Here is a 22,882-nt window from a genome sequence, read left to right as displayed (position 1 = left end):
ATATTAACCAACATAAGACGTAAACAAGACTAACAAAAGACATCGTTTTATATCATGACAAAATACAGACAAAGTACAGACACAAGTGCACCAACAAACTCCCCCTTGGCTGTAGCTTTGTCTCGATCTTCGTGTCTTCAAGTCTCTGACGTCCTTTCAACCGTTAAGTGATGCGTTGACCATGCACTTCCCGCATTCACAAGTAGGTTGAAGCAATACAAAGCCATCTTCTGAAACTTCATTGCTTGTGCATGATCCCTGACCAAGTAGTTGATCTCGTGATCCTTAAGAATAATAATATCCGACCTGGACTTGTTAGTAATCCACATTGGATCTATCATTCGAAAGTTCTCTGGACTGTCTTGGAATAAGATCACCGCTTCTCCAGTATCTGCATCATAAACCCAGCAACGAAAGTTACCCAGAAAATCTGTCCTCATCTTCAACAACGGTATTTTCTTCATCAACTTCGAAGGATCATAAACCAATCGATAACGAGCAGTATTTGTATCTGGATCAAGCGTAAACCTGATCTGCTCGTATCGAGGAAACTGCGGCCTATATAGCGGATCCTTCCAACCAATTCTTCGTTCCAACCTGATCTTCTTGGCGAACAGATTCACTATTTTGTCTTCGACTCGATTAATAACCCTCAGCTGAGCCAAAACCGCAACATCATAATAAGGAAGTGAAAGAATGCTGAGAAGAGACCTGAAGTACTGAAGGCCGCATTCTCGCTTCACAACCATGCAGTGAAGCTCCTTGATGAACATCCAGCTGATAATACGACCCCGAGCCTGATTCCTTTCCAGATTCATGTAGTTGGCCTGATCCAATGGAGGGAGCGGAGGGGGATTCCTAGCTAGGAAATCCGCTCGCCATTCGTTCACGGTCTTCTCACGGCTTTCTTGAGCTGTAGGAGAATCTGAAGAAGGGTTAGTAAATTCTGCTCTCTTTGCTGCCACAAACTCATCATCAAGCGCATTAAACTCCGCATTATCTTGACCAACATAAACAGGACGTTCCGGATCCGAACCGATGAAGATTTCTTCAATCGTAGAGAAATCGGTTTCGTCCGGAACTAACGGAGTAGCATCGATCGTCTTCAAATCAACTTCAGCCAATTCCTTCAGAGCTAATATACGTTCATCAGACATCTCTGTAACATGTTCTCCCTCTTCTAATAATTCACCCGTGACTGGATGATACTGTTGAACAGTTGAGGATTCAGGAAGATCGGTAAACGCTTCCGGTTCAAGACTAACATGTTCAAACCCTACCGAAGCTTCCAACGTTTCAGTCTGCTCAGACGGACCAGTAGTAGTTGTTGGAGGAGCAGTAGGAGCAGCTTGAGACGTACCAGACCCACCTGCAGCACCGGATGCAGTTGCACCGGAACCTGAGGCAGCTGGTTGATCAGGATTTGCTGCATCATCGTCTTTGTCATCGCCACGCTTCGAGGGAACGATGCCTAATGCTTTGCACCTTTCATTCCAAAGCGTAACTACTTTGTGATCCATTTTCTTGAAATTTGCTTGAACAGGTTTGAAGGCTTCTATTAATCGATCATCACGATTTTTATAGCGATCCGACAGCTCTTCATGCTTCTGCCTTAACACATTTGCCTCATGCTCCAACACATTGCTCCGCCCTTTCATTATCTCAACTTCCCTATCACGAGCCCTGTTTGCTTCTTTCAGCCTTTCAATCTCTAGAGCCTGTTCGTTTATCTTAAGATTCTGAGCACTAACAATTGAGACTAGCTTGTTGTGTGCCTCCACATCCCGTGTTCGCTGTTCACGATACTCTTCAATCTTTCTAGTATGCCGACTGACTAAGTTACCCAATTCACTGACTTGTTCGATCAGGTAGTGAATTCTCTCAGCTTCAGACAAACCAGACAATGTTTCTGCTAGAGTCGGCCGTGAAGGCTCAGGTCCTGAGGAGCCAGACTGACCAGATGGACCGGAAGTACCTGTTGGACCAGTAATAACAAGAGGAGGACGTGCGTGTGTACCTGAGACAGGAGTTGCAGGCGGCTGTTGATCAACAGTCGCCGTGCGTGTCCCAGTAGACGTCTGCGGAGAAGAGACCAGCGCCAGCATCTCTGATGTAGTTAATTGATCACTGACAGGTGGTAGCTGATGCTCTGGAGGTGTTGAATGTTGGATCGAATCAGGTATAGTGGCATCACCAGCAGTTTCACCCATTGACCCTGATCCGTCCTTTGATTTCTTTGAAGTACGGGTACCCTGTTTTCTTGCTTTCCTCTTCTTTCTAACCAAACCAAGAACAGCAGGAATATAATCATCATCTTTGTCAGATTCTGTGGCACTAACCAGTTTCTCTATACGTTCAAGACCACGAAGATTCCCGCGCTGATCATAAACCTTTCGCATTCCTGGTGGAGGAGGATTATCATCCTCAGAAGACGAATCATCATTACCAGAACCTCCTTCATCATCAGAAGACGAACTGCTTTCATCCACCAACCTCCTCGGCTCGTCCGCCTTACCTTTACCTTTGTCGGATTCGACGAACACTCCTTGAACTTCTTCCGCAACAACATTCACATCAATTTCAACATGTGTTGCAGCACTGGAACTGCCAGTAGACTTCTTGCTCGATGCTTTAACTCCGTGCTTAGCCTCGAGTTGTGTGTTAGCCAACGCGATTAACCTAGGCTCTTCGTCATCAGAATCACTTGCATCTCGACGCCACTTGTGGTTCTGTGGTGCCTCGTAGGCCACATCATCGAGGTGGCCAATAAGCTTTCTGACTGGATTGGATTCCTTATACTTAGACATAGACTTGAAGATCAGCAATGTACGCTCGTTCATCGGATTAACTGGTAGAATATCTGCCTCAACCTTTGGAAGATTCAGAATCTGATCATCCATCATCATTTGCAAGAATCTTGGATATAACCAAAACTTGGTTGACGTCCGTTGATTTGCTGACGGAAGTGGCCTGCGGGCATTCTCTTTCAGATTGTCAAAGATGTAACGTGATATGTTGAACGGCTTGTTCAGAATTAAAGCCGAAAACAATCCCGTCAATTCAATAGGCGACAAATCGTATCCAGACCGTTTGTTGCTCAGACAGTGAATAAGAATATGCAATAAAAACTTGTATCGTAACGGCATGAACCCTTTGTTTATCTGATTTGCTAGCACATTCTCGGTGTAACGTAGCCTCATCAATAAACCACGCTGACACTGTAAATCAATAGAAGTCGAATCTTCTGGTTGATCTCCCAATTGCAAACGCGCTCTGATGGTGTTCTCGGTGATCACCACGGGTTTCTCAGTAACGAATCCTCTAATCACTTCTTGGTTATTCACTGTATCAACCACAGCAGAATTCCAGAATTCCTTGATATGGGACTGGTAAGCGGTGTGTTGTGTAGTAATGGCATAGTTGATTCGTGCCCGGTGAAGATACTGCATTATCCCCTCGTATTCCGGACTAACTTTGTCTTCCGGTTGTAGATACGCGGCCATGTTGTGTCTTGGCTCGGACATAGATTCAACTTCAGACTTTTCTTTCTTAGTTGGTTTTGCCCGTTCCTTCTTCTCTTTCGGTGCCATTTCTGTTCATGAAAACAAGGACACGTAATGAGAAAACAGTCAAACAGTCAACAAAGATTTTACACTTAGAAAGATTTCCGTTTCTTGAAAAAAAATTTCTAAGTGTTGTTTCCTCGAAGGATTCCATTTAGACATCGAAGGATTGACACTTGACTCGAAAGATGTTATTTTCCTCGAAAGATGAAAGGCCTTATCGAAGGATCAACTTACGAAAGATCATTAATTTTGAAAGATATCTTGGTCAATCGAAAGATCTGATCAATCGAAGGATGAATCCTTCGAAAAGCTTAGTATCCTTCGAGTCTCAGTTCGAAGGATATTTTGCAGTCCATCTTTCGAGGTTAAGAAACATCATCGAAGGATGTTTTCCGGTGGCACTGTTCATCGGCGTGTTTTCCGGTGATTGTTTTAAGTGTGTTTTAATTGTGTTTCAAACCATTTAAAACATCAACATCAAACCATTTAGCAAACAACAACATCCTATTGACAAATACATTACATCTGGTGTCCGATTTAAACCAAAATCCCCAAAACAGAACTATGGTTAACCCAAACCCAAAACCCTTGACATCAGGAACTACCATCCCATGTTTCATCCGAGTAAACCTGATGATCATCAAAACCTACCACTAACATATTTACAACACATTCATATTACATATATATCACATTTCATCCCATCTTTTTCATAAGTATGAGAACAAGAAAAAAAATAAAATCACATGATCAGATGAAGTGTTCATGTTGTTGTTTGTTAAGTGTATTAGGATTATCCTACCGTGATTGTTGTTGTAATCCTGATAGCCTAACTTTTGTTTCGATTTTGGCAGAGTTTTGGTAGGATCAGAGGTTTTGAGATGAAATTTGAACTGTTAAGTTGAAATGAAGAAGAAGACCCACTTTTATACTCTGTCCTCGAAACGCGAACCGCCTCGAAGGATCATTAACCTTTCGAAAGATGAAAAGGTGCTTCGAAAGATGAAACTTTGGGTCGAAGGATCCAGATCTGGATCGAAAGATACCAGATATTTGTGGGAACCCTCAACAACCTCGAAAGACGATCTTCGAAGGATATCTTTCGACCTGATCCATCTTTCGAAAAGTCTGATCAGCTCGAAGGATCCAATTGGTCAAATCCTTCGTTGACCAATTCATCTTTCGAGCATCAAGATTGACTTTCATTGACCATCTGATCTTTCGAGGGCTATTGCTTCCTCGAAGGATCAGATTTTCACCAACACTTTGGATTTTGGGAAATTTGCAATTCAAACCCTTCAAATTCTTAAAAGTTTTCAGAAACGACTGTTTTGAAAAATTGCCCGTTATGAAGTTCTGCAAAGGTCAGTTTTATGAAGTATCTCGGCTTGCCAGGTATCGGATCGAGCACCAACATCGGTTAATCAAAAATAAGATTAAATTGAAAATCTTTTTGGATTTTGATAAAATAGAAGACAACAATTTTAATATCTTTTGAGTGTTATCAAACGACATCACCGCTAATGTCGTGCTGATATGCACCAAACGACAAAACTGTTTAAAAAGACAATAAAAGTTAAGCAGTAAAGTTAAATAAATATGTACAAACACAACAATGTTTTTGCGAGTTTCTGGAGAAGAGAATCATATCAGTTTGCGGTCTTTTGTCAAAACACATTTCCTTTTAATATTCTTTTACAGATGTGGATAAGTATTCTACCACAATTACCGATATTGTTATCCACTTAAACTCAGCGATCAAGTGTAATCATAATACATTGAGATACATTTAAGGTATGATTTATACTTACCGACCGGTGTTCATCCACTCACGACACATTCCCGTATCAAGGTATGCACGAGAGTTCATCTTACTGGCGAGTATACCATTTATCATCCGTTTTAACGTATATAAAATGTGAACAAGTCACTTATTTGAGTTTGAAAACCAAGCCCTATGTGATGAAATCACTTATTGATGAGGAACTTGATTTTCATATGCATGAGGGCACAGGAGCAAGTCCGTGAACAGGTCAGTACTTCCGTACAGCAGAGAGACGAACTTGACTCCCAGATAAATGTGATATTTTATCACTTATTTGTTTGGACATGTGATTGTTTATCACTTATTGAGGTCGAATGCAGTATGTACACGTATGTATGGTATCATGGAAGAACTAGACTTTGTCTTTTATAGAAACAACCATGATACCCAGATGATAAACAGTATAAACCCCAAATATCTCAGAACCTCGGCAATCTATCAAACGAAATTTCGGTACCAAGACCATATGCCAATGAGCGGTTCCCACGCGGTTTTCAGTTCGTTATGTTTATATCTCCTGCATACTTTAAAATGATCGTGAGTCTACCGGTACATCGTTAGTAGAGCTACTTATCATTTTCTTTTCTTTTGATTTCTAGAAACATGTTTCGACCGACCTCTGATGTAATATCATTTTCTCTTATATTACCAAGAAACTCATTTTTGTTTTTCTATTGTTTTTGTGTTTTTCTGAATTTTCTCCCCCTTAAATGCAGAAAGTAAATAAAATAAAGACATATTTTTGTATTTTTGCGGTTTTTCAATGTTTTTGTATTTTTCTTGAAACTTTCTCCCCCTAAAATTCAAAAATAAAATAAAGTAAAAACATATTTTTAGATTTTTGGTTTTAGAAAAATATTTACAAAAACGATTTCCCGATGTCGGTTACTCTTGCTTCACCTTTATGCCGTTTACCAAAAGTAAATAATCGAATCTTGATTTATCAAATGCTTTGGTAAAAAAGTCGGCACGTTGGTGATCGGTATGAATGTGAACCACATCGATAAGTCTCTTTTCAAAGCAATCACGTATGAAGTGATATTTAATATCAATGTGCTTCGTTTTTTAGTGCTGTACAGGATTTCTAGTGATCTGTAAAGCAACTTCATTATCAACATAAATAGGAGTAGTTAGGAATTCAAAACCGTAGTCCCGCATCTGTTGTTGGATCCATAGAACCTGGGAGCAGCAACTAGACGCAGCAATGTATTCCGCTTCACATGTAGACGTAGCCACACATGTCTGCTTCTTGCACTGCCAAGTGACTAGGCGATTGCCTAAGAACTGACATCCTGCTGTAGTTGATTTGCCATCTTTCTTGCAGCCGCCGAAATCAGAATCACTGTAAGCCTTGAGATCGAAGTTATCATCCTTAGGGTACCATAACCCGGTGTCAGGGCAACCCTTCAGATAACGAAAAATCCTTTTGACATCAGCATAGTGAGAGACCTTCGGATTCGCTTGGTATCTGGCGAGAAGGCACGTTGGATACATAATGTCGGGTCTTGATGCGGTGAGATACATTAAAGATCCAATCATAGCACGATAAAGTGAAGAGTCCACAGCTTCCCCTTTTTCATCCGGAGTAATCCCGTGATTCTACGGAAGAGGAGTAGAAATTGGCTTCGAATCGGACATCTGGAACCGGCTCAATATGTCCCCGACGTACTTGGTTTGATGGACAAAAATTCCAGATTCGGACTGATTAACTTGCAAACCCAAGAAGAACGTCATTTCACCCATCGCACTCATCTCGAATCGATCTTGCATCACCTTCTCAAATTCCTTGCATAACTTATCATCGGTAGAACCAAAGATAATGTCATCGACGTATACCTGTACCAACAGAAGATCTTCACCTTTTTCTTTGATGAAGAGGGTACAATCGATCAAACCCCGTCTAAACCCGTTGTTCAGCAGGTAGGTAGACAGTGTCTCATACCAGGCTCGGGGTGCTTGATGAAGACCATATAACGCCTTGTTAAGTAGTAAAACTCTGTCAGGATGTAATGGACCTTCAAACCCTGGTGGTTGCTCGACATATACTTCCTCTTCGACTACTCCGTGAAGAAAAGCACTTTTAACATCCATCTGGTACACCTTGAATTTCTTGAAGGATGCGTAGGCAAGAAAGATTCTAATAGCCTCCAGACGTGCAATAGGTGCATACACTTCATTGTAGTCAATACCTTCTATCTGACTGAAGCCTTGAACAACTAACCTTGCTTTGTTTCGGACAACAATCCCACGGTCGTCCTTCTTGCACTTAAACACCCAACGAGTTCCGATCTTCTTGTAATGGTCGGGCCTATCAACCAATTTCCATACGCCCAACTTCTCGAACTGCTGAAGTTCTTCTTGCATGGCTTCCACCCAAGAATCATCTTTCAATGCCTCCTTCCAAGATCTAGGCTCTTCTTGGCTAACATAGCAGGCGAAAGACCAATCATTTTGTTGTCCCGATTCTCGTATCTCAGCATACAAGCCAGCATTTTCGTTATTTCTGATTTGATTCCTTGTCCTTACACCACTGAGAACATCACCTATAATATTCTGCTGAGGATGAATGTTATGAATTCGGGTTTCAGGAACTAGAGGAATTTCAACATTGGTCCTCAAGTTATTGATATTTAAATTCCCGATATCATTCTGAAGCTGTTGAGTTGTAGAAGATGATGCATTTTCTTCTTGGACAATTGGCGCAGACACTGGATCCGCTGCTTCTGAAGTACCTTGAACCGGACCCCGTGCTTCACCATCATTTGCATCAACATACTCCTCATCTTCCGATGACAAATTGTAGTCGACAGCATCATTAAACACCTCATTTGAAACGAGATTGTTGACAGAAGAAGATGCTTGTGAGTCAACAATGATTGGGCGAACTAACTGAGAGCCAGTCGCATTCTCGCTTTCAGACAACATTTGAGCAATTGCATTATCATCATCAAATGTCGGCAGATTGAATGAGTCGAAAAGACCATCATAATCGAACATCCATGGATCTCCAGAAGGCTTCGGTGGATTAGAATATCTTTGAACTTTTACTTCACCCCACTCTTCAATCTTCTTGGTAGTCAGGTTCCATACTCGCAGATTAGGAGTAGCATACCCAAGGAAGTAACCTTCGATAGCTTTGGCACCAAACTTCCCGTCAGGCTTAATCATGGTACATGGTGCACCAAAAGGTTCTAGATATTCCAAGTCAGGAGTCTTCTTGTGTAGGAGTTCGAAGCACGTTTTGCCATGTCTTTTCACTGTGAGAACCCTGTTTAACGTGTAGCAAGCCGAGGCAACAGCTTCAGTCCAGAATCGAACTGGAAGCTGAGACTCAACCAACATGGTTCTTGCAGTCTCAATTAAGGTTCTGTTCTTTCTTTCAGCGACTCCGTTTTGTTGTGGCGTGTACCGAGAGCTGTATTCATGAAGGATTCCTTTTGCAGTGCAAAATTCATCCATAACCCTATTTTTGAACTCGGTTCCGTTGTCGCTTCGAATTCGCCTCACCTTTAGATTATAAAGATTTTCCAACAAGGTGATCAAATTCTTTAGAATTTCTGGAGTCGCGCTCTTGTGGACCATGAAAGCAACCCATGAAAATCTTGAATAGTCATCAGTGACTACCAAGCAGAAAACTTCCCCGTGCACACTCTTGTGTTTGACTGGGCCGAAAAGGTCCATATGCAGACGTTCGAGTAGCATGTTTACAGTGTTAACCTTCTTCAATGGATGTGATTTCTTGATCTGCTTCCCTTTCTGACATGGCACACAGACATCTTGAAGTTGAAAATTCTTCACATTGACACCTCTCACCAGATTGTTTTTGACAAGGTGATTCATTTTTCTGAGGTGAATATGACCCATCCATCTGTGCCAAGAGATCGTCTCCTTTTCAGTGGCTTTTGAAGTAAAGCAAGTAACTTGTTTGGACTTAGTTATTGCTTGGCTCATATCGAGGACATACAAATCATTAACTCTTGGTGCTGATAAGAGAATCCATTCTGCGGGAATCTTGAATCCTGGCTTCAGCACATAACAACCGGCATCATCAAAATGCACGGTGAACTTCTTGTCACAGATCTGAGAAACACTCAGGAGATTGTGATCCAACTGTTGCACATAATTGATCTTGTCGAAACTCACAACTCCATTTGAGATCATTCCCTCGCCGGTGATATACCCTCCTTTGTCTCCAGCAAACGCGACATATCCTCCTCTTATACTTCGCACATCGAAAAGAAGACGATAGTCGCCCGTCATGTGCCTGGAAGCCCCACTATCAACAATCCAATGACTATTAATAGTTCCTCCTAGAGCCGCCTGCACATGCAACTAACTTATCAGTTTGAGAGGGGGACCCAAGCCTTTGTGGACTTGGGTCGTCCTTGATCATCAAGGAAAGTGATTTCAATCACTTGATGATTAGGAAAAAGAACCTGTGGTGCTCCCCCTGATTGAATTACCTGCTTTTGCTTCCAAGCTGTTTGTCTTTTACCAGTATTTGAATTTATTGTTTTAGCATTTACTGGTTTTACAGTTTCAGGTTTTGCTTATACAGGTTTTTCTTCTTTGACCTCTGATTTTAAGGCCTTTTCAATTACCTTTTGATTCTTTTGCTTTAACTTCTTTTCCCTTTCTTTCAAGACACGTGGGTTTTGTTTCGGGGAAACTGGTCGTTTTTGGTAATCGATTTCTTGGGGAGCACTCGTTTTTGACTTCAGCTTTTGCACGTGTGGGCAATATCTTACAATATGCCCAACTGTGCCACATTCAAAACATGTTCTCCGCTCTGCAAACTTCGGAGAAACATGTTGATGACCAGACGGAGAACCAGACAATGAACTTTGTGATCTAGACGTGCTTGGACCTAAATCACATCCGTTGGTGTGTTGGGTGTAATTATTCTGATCATTTCGTTTTAAAATTCTAACTTGTTTTACAAAGTCAACGTTAGATTTATCCTGAAATGTTTCAAGTTTGTCTGAACCCGTGGATCCAACAAAGTTCATTTTCGGTTCTCGTTTCTTAACAGGAGCTCTTTTGTTTTGCACCTTTTGTTGTTGAACCTTAGATTGCTCAACCTTTGATTGTTGAATTTTAGGTTGTGCAGCCTTAGGTTGAGTAGCCTTAGACTGTTCAACTTTAGGTTGTTGAACCTTTGGTTGTTCAGTCTTAGGCTGCTGAACTTTAGGTGCTTGAACATTCTTGTTCTGAGCCTTCTTTCCCTGTACCTTACCCTTTCCGGAGTTGACTTGTTGTTTTCGCTCAATTGGTAGTTTTTGGTTTCCGTATTGTTTTCTAATTTGTTCACACGGAATTGGATCACATTGAGTGACGGTAACTTTGCCACTTTTGTTCCCCAAAAACTTATCCGTGCATCCTTCAAAAATTTGCTCAATTAAATCTTGATTTACATTTTTAATTGGAAAATCTTTGTTAGAGTAGATTTTGCTATCTCCTTTGAGCGTGTACAAAAAATTATTCCCTTCAAGGCTAGATACAATGGACTCCATTGCTTTTGACATTTCAGTCTTACTCGGTTTCACTGGTGGATCACACAAGATGTGATTCTCGATTGGAATATCTGTTGTAACCGAGTTAAACTGTTGTTTCACAATTTCTTCAGATTCATCGTCCGAAGAGTCAGCATCCTCAACAATGGGAGGACTCTGTTCCTTAACACACGATGAATCTGTCACATTCTCAGATTCTGATTGACCCGAGGATGATGTACCAGTTGTGAACCCGAGGCCTGCTGCAAAGTCATCTAGACCGAGTGGCACAGTAGGTTCAAAACGGGGCATATCCTCGTCATCAGGCAATTTGGAGTAATTGTGATTCATTGGGGGAGGACATGATTTGAATCCAATACATTTTGCATCCCCCTTTTTCTTTTGAACGTCAATGATGTGATCCAATACATAGCGGGAATTGGAATAGCTTTCCAGTTTCTGCTTAATTGTCTCACATTCACATCGAGTTGTTGCCAACTCTACCATTTGCTTTTCAATTGTGTCAATAAGATTATTGTTAGCATGTTGTTTTCGCAAAACAGCCTTTTGTAATTCTGAAACATCATGTCTTAATGACGCAATTGTTGCTTTAAATTCCTTTTCATTTCTGGTTAGAAACAAGTTAGCTTCGGTTGCTTTAGAAAGATCTACAATCAATTCTTGATTATGTTTGTGTGTGATTTCAAACTGACTTTCCTTTTCAGCATATTTTAAACACTTTGCACATTCAATAGGAACAGAAATAGAGTCAGAATTAGTATCACATACCTGAGAAGTCTGATCTTCTACGTGAGCCATAAAAGCTGTATGAAAAGAAAAAGATCCATCTTCAGAGAAGAACTGAGCAAGCTTCTCGGAAGTTCCAGCAGATTTCTGGCAGAGAATAGATCTCCTCTTGCATAATGCTTCAGCTTCAGCCAAAAGCTCATCAACCTCCAAATCTAAAGCATTACTTGATAAATCACCAGCATCAAGTGATTCCCCATCCATGCTCCCACTATAACCCGAACTATCTTCATCTTCTGAAGATTCACCAGCAGACACGGGTTCTACTACCTTCTCAATCACTTTAGCATAACATGTTGTTCCACCATTTCCTCCTTCTCCAAGCTGAAGGTTCCAGTTGCAGATTTCATCAGCTTGAACAACCAATCCTCTGTGGGGATTAGTGTTTGTGGATCCAGATGCATTTCCTCCAACGGGAACTATTGATCTGACAGAATTGTTGTTCAGTTGTTGTTGTGGCTGTCCTTGATTCATGAAGGGATTCTGATTTCCTTGCTTAGGTGGCTTCTGACACTCCCGCTTGAAGTGACCCTTTTCACCACAATTGAAGCAAGTGACAGCATTCTTATCAAAACCATACTTGGTGTTGTTGTTGCTTTCCAAGTTGGTTCTCCCCGTCCTTTCCATAAACTCCTTTGCTCTTCGAATTGCACTAGCAAGAGCCCATTTGATATCCATCATTTCAAACTCTTCTCTATCCACTTGCTGATAATCTTCATTGGTTAGATTGATATTCCCAATCTGACCTGCGACTAATCCACAATAAGCACTAACCAAGGTATTCAACATCTCCATATGCTCCTTGGCTATTTCGACAGTGACTTTGGAAAAGTTGGAAGTGTCTAATCTGACTGTGTTCGGATTGGAAGTGGCTTGAAAGTTTGAAGAGCTTCCATAAAACCCTTGCTGTTGCGGTTGTTGCTGCTGAGCTCTGCTTGGGTCTAAGAAAGGCGGTGGTGTGAATTGCTGAGCTGTCGGTTGCACATACTGTTGTTGAGAAGAAGAATCTGGTCTTGAATACATCGTGTATGCTGAAGGATCAAACTGATTTGTTGTGGAAGGTCCGGTGTTTGAGATGAAAGCTGTTTGAAGCTTCGCGTGTTGAGAAGCTGGTTTTTCTCCACTGATACCTCCTGCAATCCCATAGTACATCTCTGGATTTTGAGGAGTTAGTGTTCTTTTTGCCTTAAGCTTTTCTTCTACATCCTTGTTCTCCAATTTTTGAATTAACTCATAAACGGTGATTGTGTCTAGAACACCATTTTGTTTGAGAATTTCAAGAAAACTGCTCCACTTTGCTGGTAAGCTATCAGCGAATCTCTGCACCATTTCTTGTGGAGTGGCAGTGACTCTAAAAGCAAACATCTCGCTCAACAAGTGATGGAACCTTGTAGATAACTTTGCCAAAGTCTCATTCTCCATACACGTGAATCCTTCAAACTCTTTCTTCAGTAATTCTTGCTTGATCTTTCTAGATTGAGCATTTCCTTCACATCGTAACATGAGCATATCCCACAAGCTTTTAGTAGTCGTGCAGTAAACAAACTGGTGGTAAATGTCTCTGTGAAGAGCTTGTGTGAGAATCATGAATGCTTTCTTTTCTAACTCAAATTTCTTCTTATCATCATCCGACATAGTGTTGTAAGTTGTTGGATTAGATCCTGCAACTTCCAAATCATTGTCAAATGCGGTGAAGAAACACATCCATAGATCTTGACCTTGCCCCTGAACATAAGTTCTCAGCCTTTCTTTCCACCATCCCCAATCATTGATGTGATTTAGCTTTGGCGGTTTTGTGCTTGTACCAGTTTCACTGTCGTTCTGCATCATTGCTTGAATGTTGCTGCTTTGATTTGTGACCAATGCCCATTGATTTGCAGTTATCATTGCAGCTTGAGGTGGGGCAATAGCCTGCATCCATGCAGTTTTGTTGAAATCTGACGCAGATTGCGTAGCTGATGATTGTGGAGTCAAAGTTGTTTGAGTCCACGCGGTTGGATCCCACTGACCGTTTGTTCCCATTTTATAAAAATTAATATATTAAGTGAAAATTGATTTAAAAATTTGAAAAACAAGTTTTCCCCTTTTTTTTTAAATTTAATTTTCACAAACTATGTTAATATCTCGAATGAAAACAACCAGCCGAAGGATCCCTGATCGAAAGACCTGAAAAACACAAACTTGTTAAACTTAAACAGACTAGGATCGAAGGATCAATACTTGTTCGAAGGATCAACAGTGTTCGAAAGATCACTATTGAATTTCGAACAATGATTTTGAAAGATTCTCCAATCGAAAGATCCTTATCTTTCGAATAAGAACTGTAGATCGAAATATATATCCTTCGAAAAGATTCCTTGGATCGAAGGATAAGTCATAGACTTCGAAGGATGTTCGAAGGATGATTATCTATCGAACTTCCTTTGATCGAAAGATGATCTTTCGACTTCGAAGGATATCCTTCGATCTGTACTAACACAGTTGACAAAAAGTGACAGGTTGGTGAAAAGGTGATTGGTTGGTAGAAAGCTTTCGGCAGAAGGTATGTTCAGACCATACTTTTTACCAAACCAGGATTTGACCAATAAAATATTACTTAAAAAGGAAGGTTCTTATCCAGAAAACCGGTCACCGGAGTAAGCCGGAATTTGGCCGGAAATTACCAAACTTCTTAAAAACAAGTTTTTAAGTTATCCAACCCGTCCTTTAACACACCCGGTTAGTTTAGAACACGTTTTTACGTCTAGAAATGCGAGAAAAACACTAAAAACGGGTGCTAAACCATGTGAGTTTTGTCCAAACACTCCAAAGTCTTGTATAAACTCGGTTTTTAACAAGGAAAAGAGCCACGGCTCTGATACCACTTGTAGGTCCCCCGGAGGTTGAGGTTAAACCTTATCCTTGTTATGTTTAACACACTAGCAAGTGCGGAATCCAAGCTAGAATGCAAACCGGTAGTTTATATGAGAACACAAGCTACAAAGAGAAAGGTAGACACACGAGATATCAAAGTTTTCTCTTGTATTTCAGTGGACACGGTTACAGCCCTTGACCAAACTGAAAATACGCTCTCTACAAGACTAAGTTCACTCACATATTAAAGTGAACACCTTACATGACTATATATACCCATCACAGATCGTCTGGTCGAAGGATCAGATAGACTGATCGAAAGATCATCTATCGATCTGAAACCTACCGAAGGATCCACATATACCTCGAAGGATGATATCCTTCGAGGTCCATCTACATCCATCGAAGGTTTATCCTTCGAGCTCATCGAAGGATATAAACAATCCTTCGATGACTCATCCTTCGACACAAACATATTACAAACCATGTTCTAATTGTTTGGCCAAGTCAAACCAGGAGGATGGTTGACTTGGTCAAACTTACATCAAACATACATATTAACCAACATAAGACGTAAACAAGACTAACAAAAGACATCGTTTTATATCATGACAAAATACAGACAAAGTACAGACACAAGTGCACCAACACAAGTGATTCGTCAAGGTCATTAGGTTGAACTTGATGTAATCCTCATACATATGATTGAAAACAAGGTGATGAATTGATCCCCGAACCTACAAATGATTTTAACAAAACTTATTTTCCGGAAAAATCATTTTGATTAAAACAAACTTAAGTGTTTTGAAATCTAAATGGGAAAATAGTTTGTTGAAAGGGGGAGTTCTGATTGTTTATGCCAAGTGGATGGCGAATTGAAGCGATTCACATCAAGTTGTCAATCTAAAAATTTCAGAAAATCCATAAACATTAGAAAATTTGAAAAATCCAAAAACATGATAAAATTAAAAAATTGAGTTTTGGTGGATAAAATAGGAAATGATAGTACATCAGTGGACTATCACAACATGCTAAAGAAATGAAAAGTATAAATGTGATAAACAATCTCACTGCGGATGTGTCAGTAGGTTTTTGCACATTTAGTAGATTGTTTTTGAGATATAAACCTAAATATTCAAACTTGCTTATCTCGTGGGGAACATTTCTTGGATATATGGGTAACCCCCGAAATCTTTTTTGAAGGGTCCCACTTTCTGAGATAATAGGTCTTTATACTCAGTGATATCTGGGGTATTATCCCGGGACTTCTGATTTTGCGGAAGCAATGGCCTAGTCCCCGTATAATACTTTGCAAAATGCTTTGAAATATAAGCTCACCCTCAGTACAAAAAATGATGAAACATTGAAAAATGCTAATCATGTGCTGTTGAAGAAAAGATTCTCTAAAGGGAACACACCAAAAGTCGAGCCGTCATCTCTCTGCTGAACGAAAGTTCTGACCTGAGCTCTCACGGTTTCGCATTTAACCCTTTAACAGATATCATCTAGGTATACTCACCTGTAAGACTGAATATTGGGATCTGAATACGGGAGTATATTCAAGTAGTGGGACACGCGTATAAGTTTAAGTTCTTAAGACATTAATCTCGTATCTCGAAACAGTTGAACTTTGTGTGAAAATCGAAGTGGACCAATATACTGACAATCTAAGTGAATTTTTTATAACTTAAAATGAAATGAAGCTTAACGGTGTTGGTGATTTGTCTCATAATCTGATATGATCCTCTTACACAAACTCACAAAAATATTGTTGGTAAATATTTCTTTACTGCATTTCATTTCTTTTATATGAAAAATCCCAAAAAGATTTTAAGTGTGTTTTAGCATAAATTTTTGAAAAATTCAAAAAGATTTTCGACAACTGGTGTTGAAGAGCTGATTATCAAAATTCCAAGTGCTAAACATGATGACAGTTTGTGAGGAGAAGTTTGCTGTTTAAAAGTTTTTAAAATGATTAAATCTTTCCTACAAGTGGTTCATCAGAAAAGAGATCTACAGGTGGTGTCTGTGATTGTCAAATTTTAAAATCATAAACTTATGTTTGTGGTAGAGACAATGCAGCTTTGAAACTTGAGAAGAACAAGGTTCCGATACCTAAGGACTCTGTGATTAGAGAAAGCCAGGTTCAGATACCTGAAGATTCTAGAAGCCAGGTGACGATCCTGATGTCGAGCATAACTCAAGGGGGAGCCTGTAATTGCAAAAGGCCAGATTCTGATCCAGTGAGCTAGGTTTCGATTCTGGAACTAAAAGATCACGCACGCTGAGGATGCTGATGAACTTATGGAATCAAGAGATATGATCAAGAGAATTCGTGATAGAAAAGAGCCAGATCTAGATCTTGGGATGTTAAAAGCTAGAGCTAGTGTTAGATTCTGGAACATGCTGAAAAGGAAAGAAGTCTAATCTAGACCGATGAGTTGGAATGATAAAGACTCTCACTGAAGATTCCGTCAACATTCAAGGGGGAGTCTGTTAGTGCAGCTGCCTGTCGACTTAATCTTCGTTCGAGTCTTATGGCACGAAGTTCGAGATAAGATCAAGAAAGCTAATTCCGCATGGACAGGCTAATACGAATGAAGAGTCATTAAGTAATTCTGCACGCAATTACTTAATATCGCTTGAATCCCGCATGAAGAGTCATTAAGTAATTCCGCATGGAATTACTTAATATCGCTTGAATCTTAATTTCGCATGTAACTAATTTCATTTGAAGCATGTTTCACACGGAATTAGCTCAACTATAAATAGATGTATTTCCGTGTCATTTGGTACGAAATTACCTAGATGTTTTCCGAAGGCGAAGCTCTGTCGAAGTGTCGTCTTGCTGTAATTGTGTTCCAGATCAATAGAAACGACAGTTTAAGTGAAGATCTAGCTGAATTCATGCATTATGTCTGTTTCCGCCTTTCATAGTGTATAGAACGCCTCTGAACGACTCAATTCGGGTCCCACAACGATCCTACACTATTGTGTTTGTTAATTTAAATTATGTAGTATAAATAATAGATTAGGGTATAGCTTGACAATGGCGTATTTGTGATCGAGATGTTTGCTTTACCTGCATGAAACAGTGTTATGTTCTAAGTATGTATATAGATCCAAAGGTGTTTCTATATAATAGTCGTCTATTTTCTTGGAGTGATATCAAGTTTGGATACTGTGTTTTGTGCTTATGTAATGATGGGTTGTGAGATGGTATTTTGGAGTGCATTATACGCAAAAGAAGTTTATAAAGTGATAACAAGAAGCTTACTACAAAATATTTTCAGATGTTGTTGGTTTATCTGCTGATTCTTCTAATAAATGTTAGAGCTTGCATATAGTGTGTAAGGCTGGTGCACTGGTTGTTTGGTATATTCCGTGACGCTATGTACGTTTGGATTGGTAAGTATTGTGTAGAGCTTCCAGTATGTAATAGCTATCACTATGAGTAGTTGAGGTATTTAAGAACTAGATATGAAGAGGAAGAAGATGGAGAATAAAACATTGACATTATTTGTCAAGTGGTATCAAATGAATGTTGTTTCTATACAGATCTTGGTGGTATGGATAGTGTTAATACTAGCCATGGTATTGCAAGTGATTCTGAAATATTATCAACACTGTCTTCTTCATCTATGTCCACATTTCGATCTGGTGAAACATCCCGTAATATTAGATGTCGTGGTCGTCCTCGATTACGAGATCGCCCTGCCGGTTCAGACATTGAAAATATGCCAATTCAACGACGTTGTTATGGTATGTATTGTTAATTTTTTTTGTGCCAAGTAATGTAAACGTGTTCATGTTTTTAGGTCACATCTGATTAAATCTACGTGTATTGCAGTTGGCCCAAATTCAAATCAATTCCATGGAACTAATTCAATGAATAGTGATGTACCTTTTGTATCACACTCTTTAACTTCGGAGTTTGTTTCAGCATCGCCTTCTATGCACAACCAGAGGTCATCTTGTGCTGGTGTTTACCAAGATGAAAACTCATCAAGTATGGATTGTTCATTGATGACTGTTAGTTGTTTGATCGCCTCATCAAAATGATAAATACAACTTTCTCTTACATGATTGTTTTATTTTGTATAGGAGATGTATCATATTGGGATTGTGGAATTACAGAATATGTATGTCCTTATTGCAAAGCGATCTTGTGGTATGGTAAGAGAAGTGTTAAATATCTTGCACCGTCTAATCCAACTTTCTCTACTTGTTGTGGTAAAGGCAAGGTTGTCTTACCTTTACTTGGGCATGCTCCGCAACCATTGCGACGGCTTTTACAGCCGAATGGTGAACCGCGATCTAAGGTGTTTAAAGAGAATATCAAGCTTCTAAATTCAATGTTTTCGTTTACTTCTACTGGCGGTAAAGTCTGTTCGGATGTTAATGATGGAGGTGGTTCCTATACATATGTGTTGAATGGACATAATCATCATAGGATTGGTACTTTGTTACCTCAGCATATTGATGGACGGCCAAGATTTGCACAACTATACATTTATGACACAGAAAATGAGGTTGACAATCGATTAAAAACAGTGGAGAAGTGTATTCAGTCTGGGAATGATGATGCATGTATTCGAAGTTTAGTTAATTATTTAATTAGAATGCTTAATCGGCACAATCCATTAGTTCAGAGCTTTAGGATGGCCAAAGAAAGATTTACTCACTTTTCGCAGCAACCTGTTAGACTTAGACTGCTTGGTACACAAAGAAGGGATGCGAGACAGTTTAATTTGCCTACGGTCAATGAAGTTGCTGCATTGATTCCGGGTGATGGTAATCCTATAGATTGTCATGATATTATTGTTGAAGACCGTGGTAGTACAAATGCGAAACGTATTTCTGAACTTCATCCCAGTTACATGTCGTTGCAATATCCATTACTTTTCCCGTATGGAGAAGATGATTTTAATCTGGGCATTCCTCTAAGTAATATTAGTGCTGAAAGTAAAAGAAAAAATGTTTCATTGAGAGAATACTATTATTTTCGGTTGATGGTTAGAATGGAAGAAGGTAGAACATTACATAGTTCTGGCCGGTTATTTCTCATATTTGTTGTTGATGCATATACGCAAGTGCTTGAACATGACTTACAATGGTACAAGACTCATCAGACAACAATTCGTTTGGAGTTGTATAATGGGTTGCATGATCGTATATTAGAAGGCGAGACAAACTGTGATTCTATAGGTCGACGTGTTGTGTTGCCAGCGTCCTTCACAGGGGAGCCTAGGCATATGATACAACAACATCAAGATGCGATGGCAATTTGTCGTTGGGCTGGTATTCCGGATCTTTTTATTACCATGACGTGTAACCCAAAATGGCGTGAAATTCAACGGCATTTGCATGAAAACACAGTGGGTCACTTAGTATCTGAAAGACTTGATATTGTTTCACGGGTATTTAAGATCAAACTTGATGAGCTCATGAAAGACATAAGGAAAAAAAGCATCATTTTGGTGTTCCTAAAGCGGGTAAGTTAAATGAATTTTATTCTCAATGGTTGTATGTTAACATGTGATTAATGTGTTATTATGTTGTGTGTTAAAACATTGTGTTTTTTTTTTTGTCTTTGCAGTTCTTTACACAACAGAGTTTCAAAAACGTGGTCTGCCACATTCTTGTGTTTCTTAGTCAAGTTGATAAAATTACTTCACCGGATGAAATTGATAGATTTATATCTGCTGAGCTGCCTTCTGAATCGGGTGACCCAATTGGTTTTTTTAATGTTGGTACTCATATGATGCATGGTCCATGTGGTAACCTTAGACCTTCGAGCCCTTGTATGAATGATGGCAAATGTACTAAAGGATTTCCGAAGAGTTATTGTGACGAAACTTTTATTAGAAATGATGGGTGGCCGTCGTATCGACGACGTAATGACTCACGTAAAGTTCGTGTTGGTCGGCAAGATATTATGCTAGATAATCAATATGTTGTTCCTTATAATCGTGCGTTGCTTATAAAGTATGGTTGCCATATCAATGTTGAATGGTGTAACCAAGGAATGTTGGTTTAATATCTTTTCAGCTATATTAACAAAGGTCAAGATCGTGCTACCGCTGTATTGGAAGGTCAAGGTGGGAGAACAACATTTACATCACTTTTAAATCATGAAAATGAGATTAAGCAGTACATGAACTGTAGGTATATTTCAGCATCAGAGGCGTGTTGGAAGATATTTGAGTTTGACATGCATTATCGTTTAGTGGCTGTTAAAAGACTCCCATTTCATGAAGAAGGGTGTAATAGAGTATATTTTAAGGATTATGAACAAATTTCTGATGTTTTACAACGAACAACAGCTGCAATGTCAAAGTTTACTGAGTGGATGGCTGCAAATGAAAGGCATGAGTTTGGCCGGACATTGACGTATGCCGAATACCCAACTTTTTTTACATGGCATGAGAAGGAAAGAGTGTGGGAGCCCCGTAAAGGTTTGTTTCAAACTATTGGACGTATATATTATGTAAGTCCTACGATGGGTGACAAGTATTATCTTAGAATGCTATTAAATGTTGTGCGTGGTCCGAGAAGTTTTAAAGAGATTTGAACTGTTGACGGGGTGGAACATCCAACGTATATGTCCGCTTGTAAAGCATTAAGCCTTTTGGGTGATGATGTTGAATGGGTTGATGCTGTACGCCAGGCTTATCATTGGCAATTTGGGGATCGCCTTCGAGAATTGTTTGTTAAAATTTTGTTATTTTGTACTGTTAGTGATCCTCGGCAATTTTTTTTTATTGTTATGAACACCTATCAGAAGACATTGCTCATAAATATCGAACAATTTTGAAAAAATTTTCATTGAATTTCTCAGATGCTGAAATATTGAATTATACTATGAAAGAGATTGAACAAGTGTTGATTCAGAGTGGCCAGTCGTTGACTTCCTTTCCAAACTTACCCCAGATTGACCATACTTCGAAAGATAGATTTATCAACAGGTTAGTTCAATTTGAGAGAGTGTATGATGCTAATGAGGAAAGGACACGTTTTATTAAGCAATACGCTGGGTTGAATAGTCAACAAAAAGAAGTGTTTGATAGTATATATTCTGCTGTTCAGGCAAGAAAAGGAGGCATATTTTTGTGTTGGGTAGTGGAGGAACTGGGAAAACGTACTTATGGACGACCCTTATAGCTCGTATTCGATCAAATAATGAGATAGTTTTGACTATTGCGTCATCTGGTATTGTTTCCTTATTACTACCTGGTGGGCGTACAGCTCATTCTCGGTTTCGCATCCCTATTGAAGTTGATAAGGACTCATGTTGTGCCATTGATGTTGGTTCAGATTTGGCTAAGTTAATCAATTATGCTTCCCTTATTATTTAGGATGAAGCACCTCTACAACATCGCCATGTTTTTGAAGTTGTTGATCGAACATTGAGGGATGTGTGTCGAGACAGCGTGGCTGGTGCTGAGCATAAAGTATTTGGTGGAAAGGTTGTGGCGTTTGGTGGTGACTTTCGGCAGATTCTTCCTGTTGTTCAGTTTGGTTCACGAAGTGAAATTGTTGCTTCAGCTATTAACAAGTCGCCAAATATATGGAGGTCATGTAAAGTGTTTTCTTTAACAACTAACATGCGTTTACGTGATCCAAGTATTTTTGGTAGGGATCTTATTCAAATGCAGGAATTTAGTAAATGACTTTTAGACATGGGGACTAGTTCTCTTCCTTCAGTTTCTGTGGATGGATCAGATGATGCTACCTGGATTCGTATTCCAAGAGATATGTTAATTTCTGTAACTGATAATCATCTTGAGTCCGTTGTGTTAAATACGTTCCCTAATATTATGAACAGATTTAATGATGTCAATTACCTGAAGGAATGTTGCATTCTTTGTCCGACTAATGATGAAGTTGACACGATTAACCAACATGTTCTTGAGAAGATACCAGGTGAAATGTATACATTGTATAGTGCTGGTGAGATATGTGCGAGTACACAAAATGTTGATGAATTGTGTGCTATGTATGCTCCCGAGTTTCTTAACAGTTTGAAATTTTCTGGACTTCCGAATCATGTACTACATCTCAGGTTGGTGCACCTGTTATTTTGTTGCGTAACCTAGACATGCAACGTGGCTTGTGTAACGGGACGCGGTTGGTTGTAAGTCAAATAAGTCGTCGTCTTCTTTAATGTACGATTATTACAGGCCCACATGTTGGAGAGAAAGTATTCATTGGTAGAATTGATATGAGTCCAAGTAATTCGTCTTGGCCTTTTGAATTTAAGTGACGACATTTTCCTATAAAAGTTTGTTTTGCTATGTCTATTAACAAAAGTCAAGGCCAAACTTTTAATAATGTTT

At 39.5% G+C, this 22,882-nt stretch overlaps 1 protein-coding gene across 1 annotated transcript; it reads left to right on the top strand.

The window, feature by feature from the left end:
• The first annotated feature begins 17,935 nt into the window (after positions 1–17,935).
• LOC110882636 lies at positions 17,936–22,216 on the top strand. The gene is made up of 8 exons (XM_035978319.1): positions 17,936–17,951; positions 18,102–18,305; positions 18,394–18,552; positions 18,648–20,038; positions 20,143–20,531; positions 20,595–21,001; positions 21,385–21,632; positions 21,902–22,216. Exons 1-8 carry the CDS (start codon positions 17,936–17,938, stop codon positions 22,214–22,216), a joined length of 3,129 nt encoding a protein of 1,042 aa, XP_035834212.1.
• Positions 22,217–22,882: the final 666 nt, after the last annotated feature.

Source organism: Helianthus annuus, chromosome 10, assembly GCF_002127325.2.
Source record: "Helianthus annuus cultivar XRQ/B chromosome 10, HanXRQr2.0-SUNRISE, whole genome shotgun sequence".
Taxonomy (NCBI): domain Eukaryota; kingdom Viridiplantae; phylum Streptophyta; class Magnoliopsida; order Asterales; family Asteraceae; genus Helianthus; species Helianthus annuus.
The sequence above is the reverse complement of the archived record's forward strand: the minus strand, read 5'-3'. Positions and strand labels throughout refer to the sequence as shown.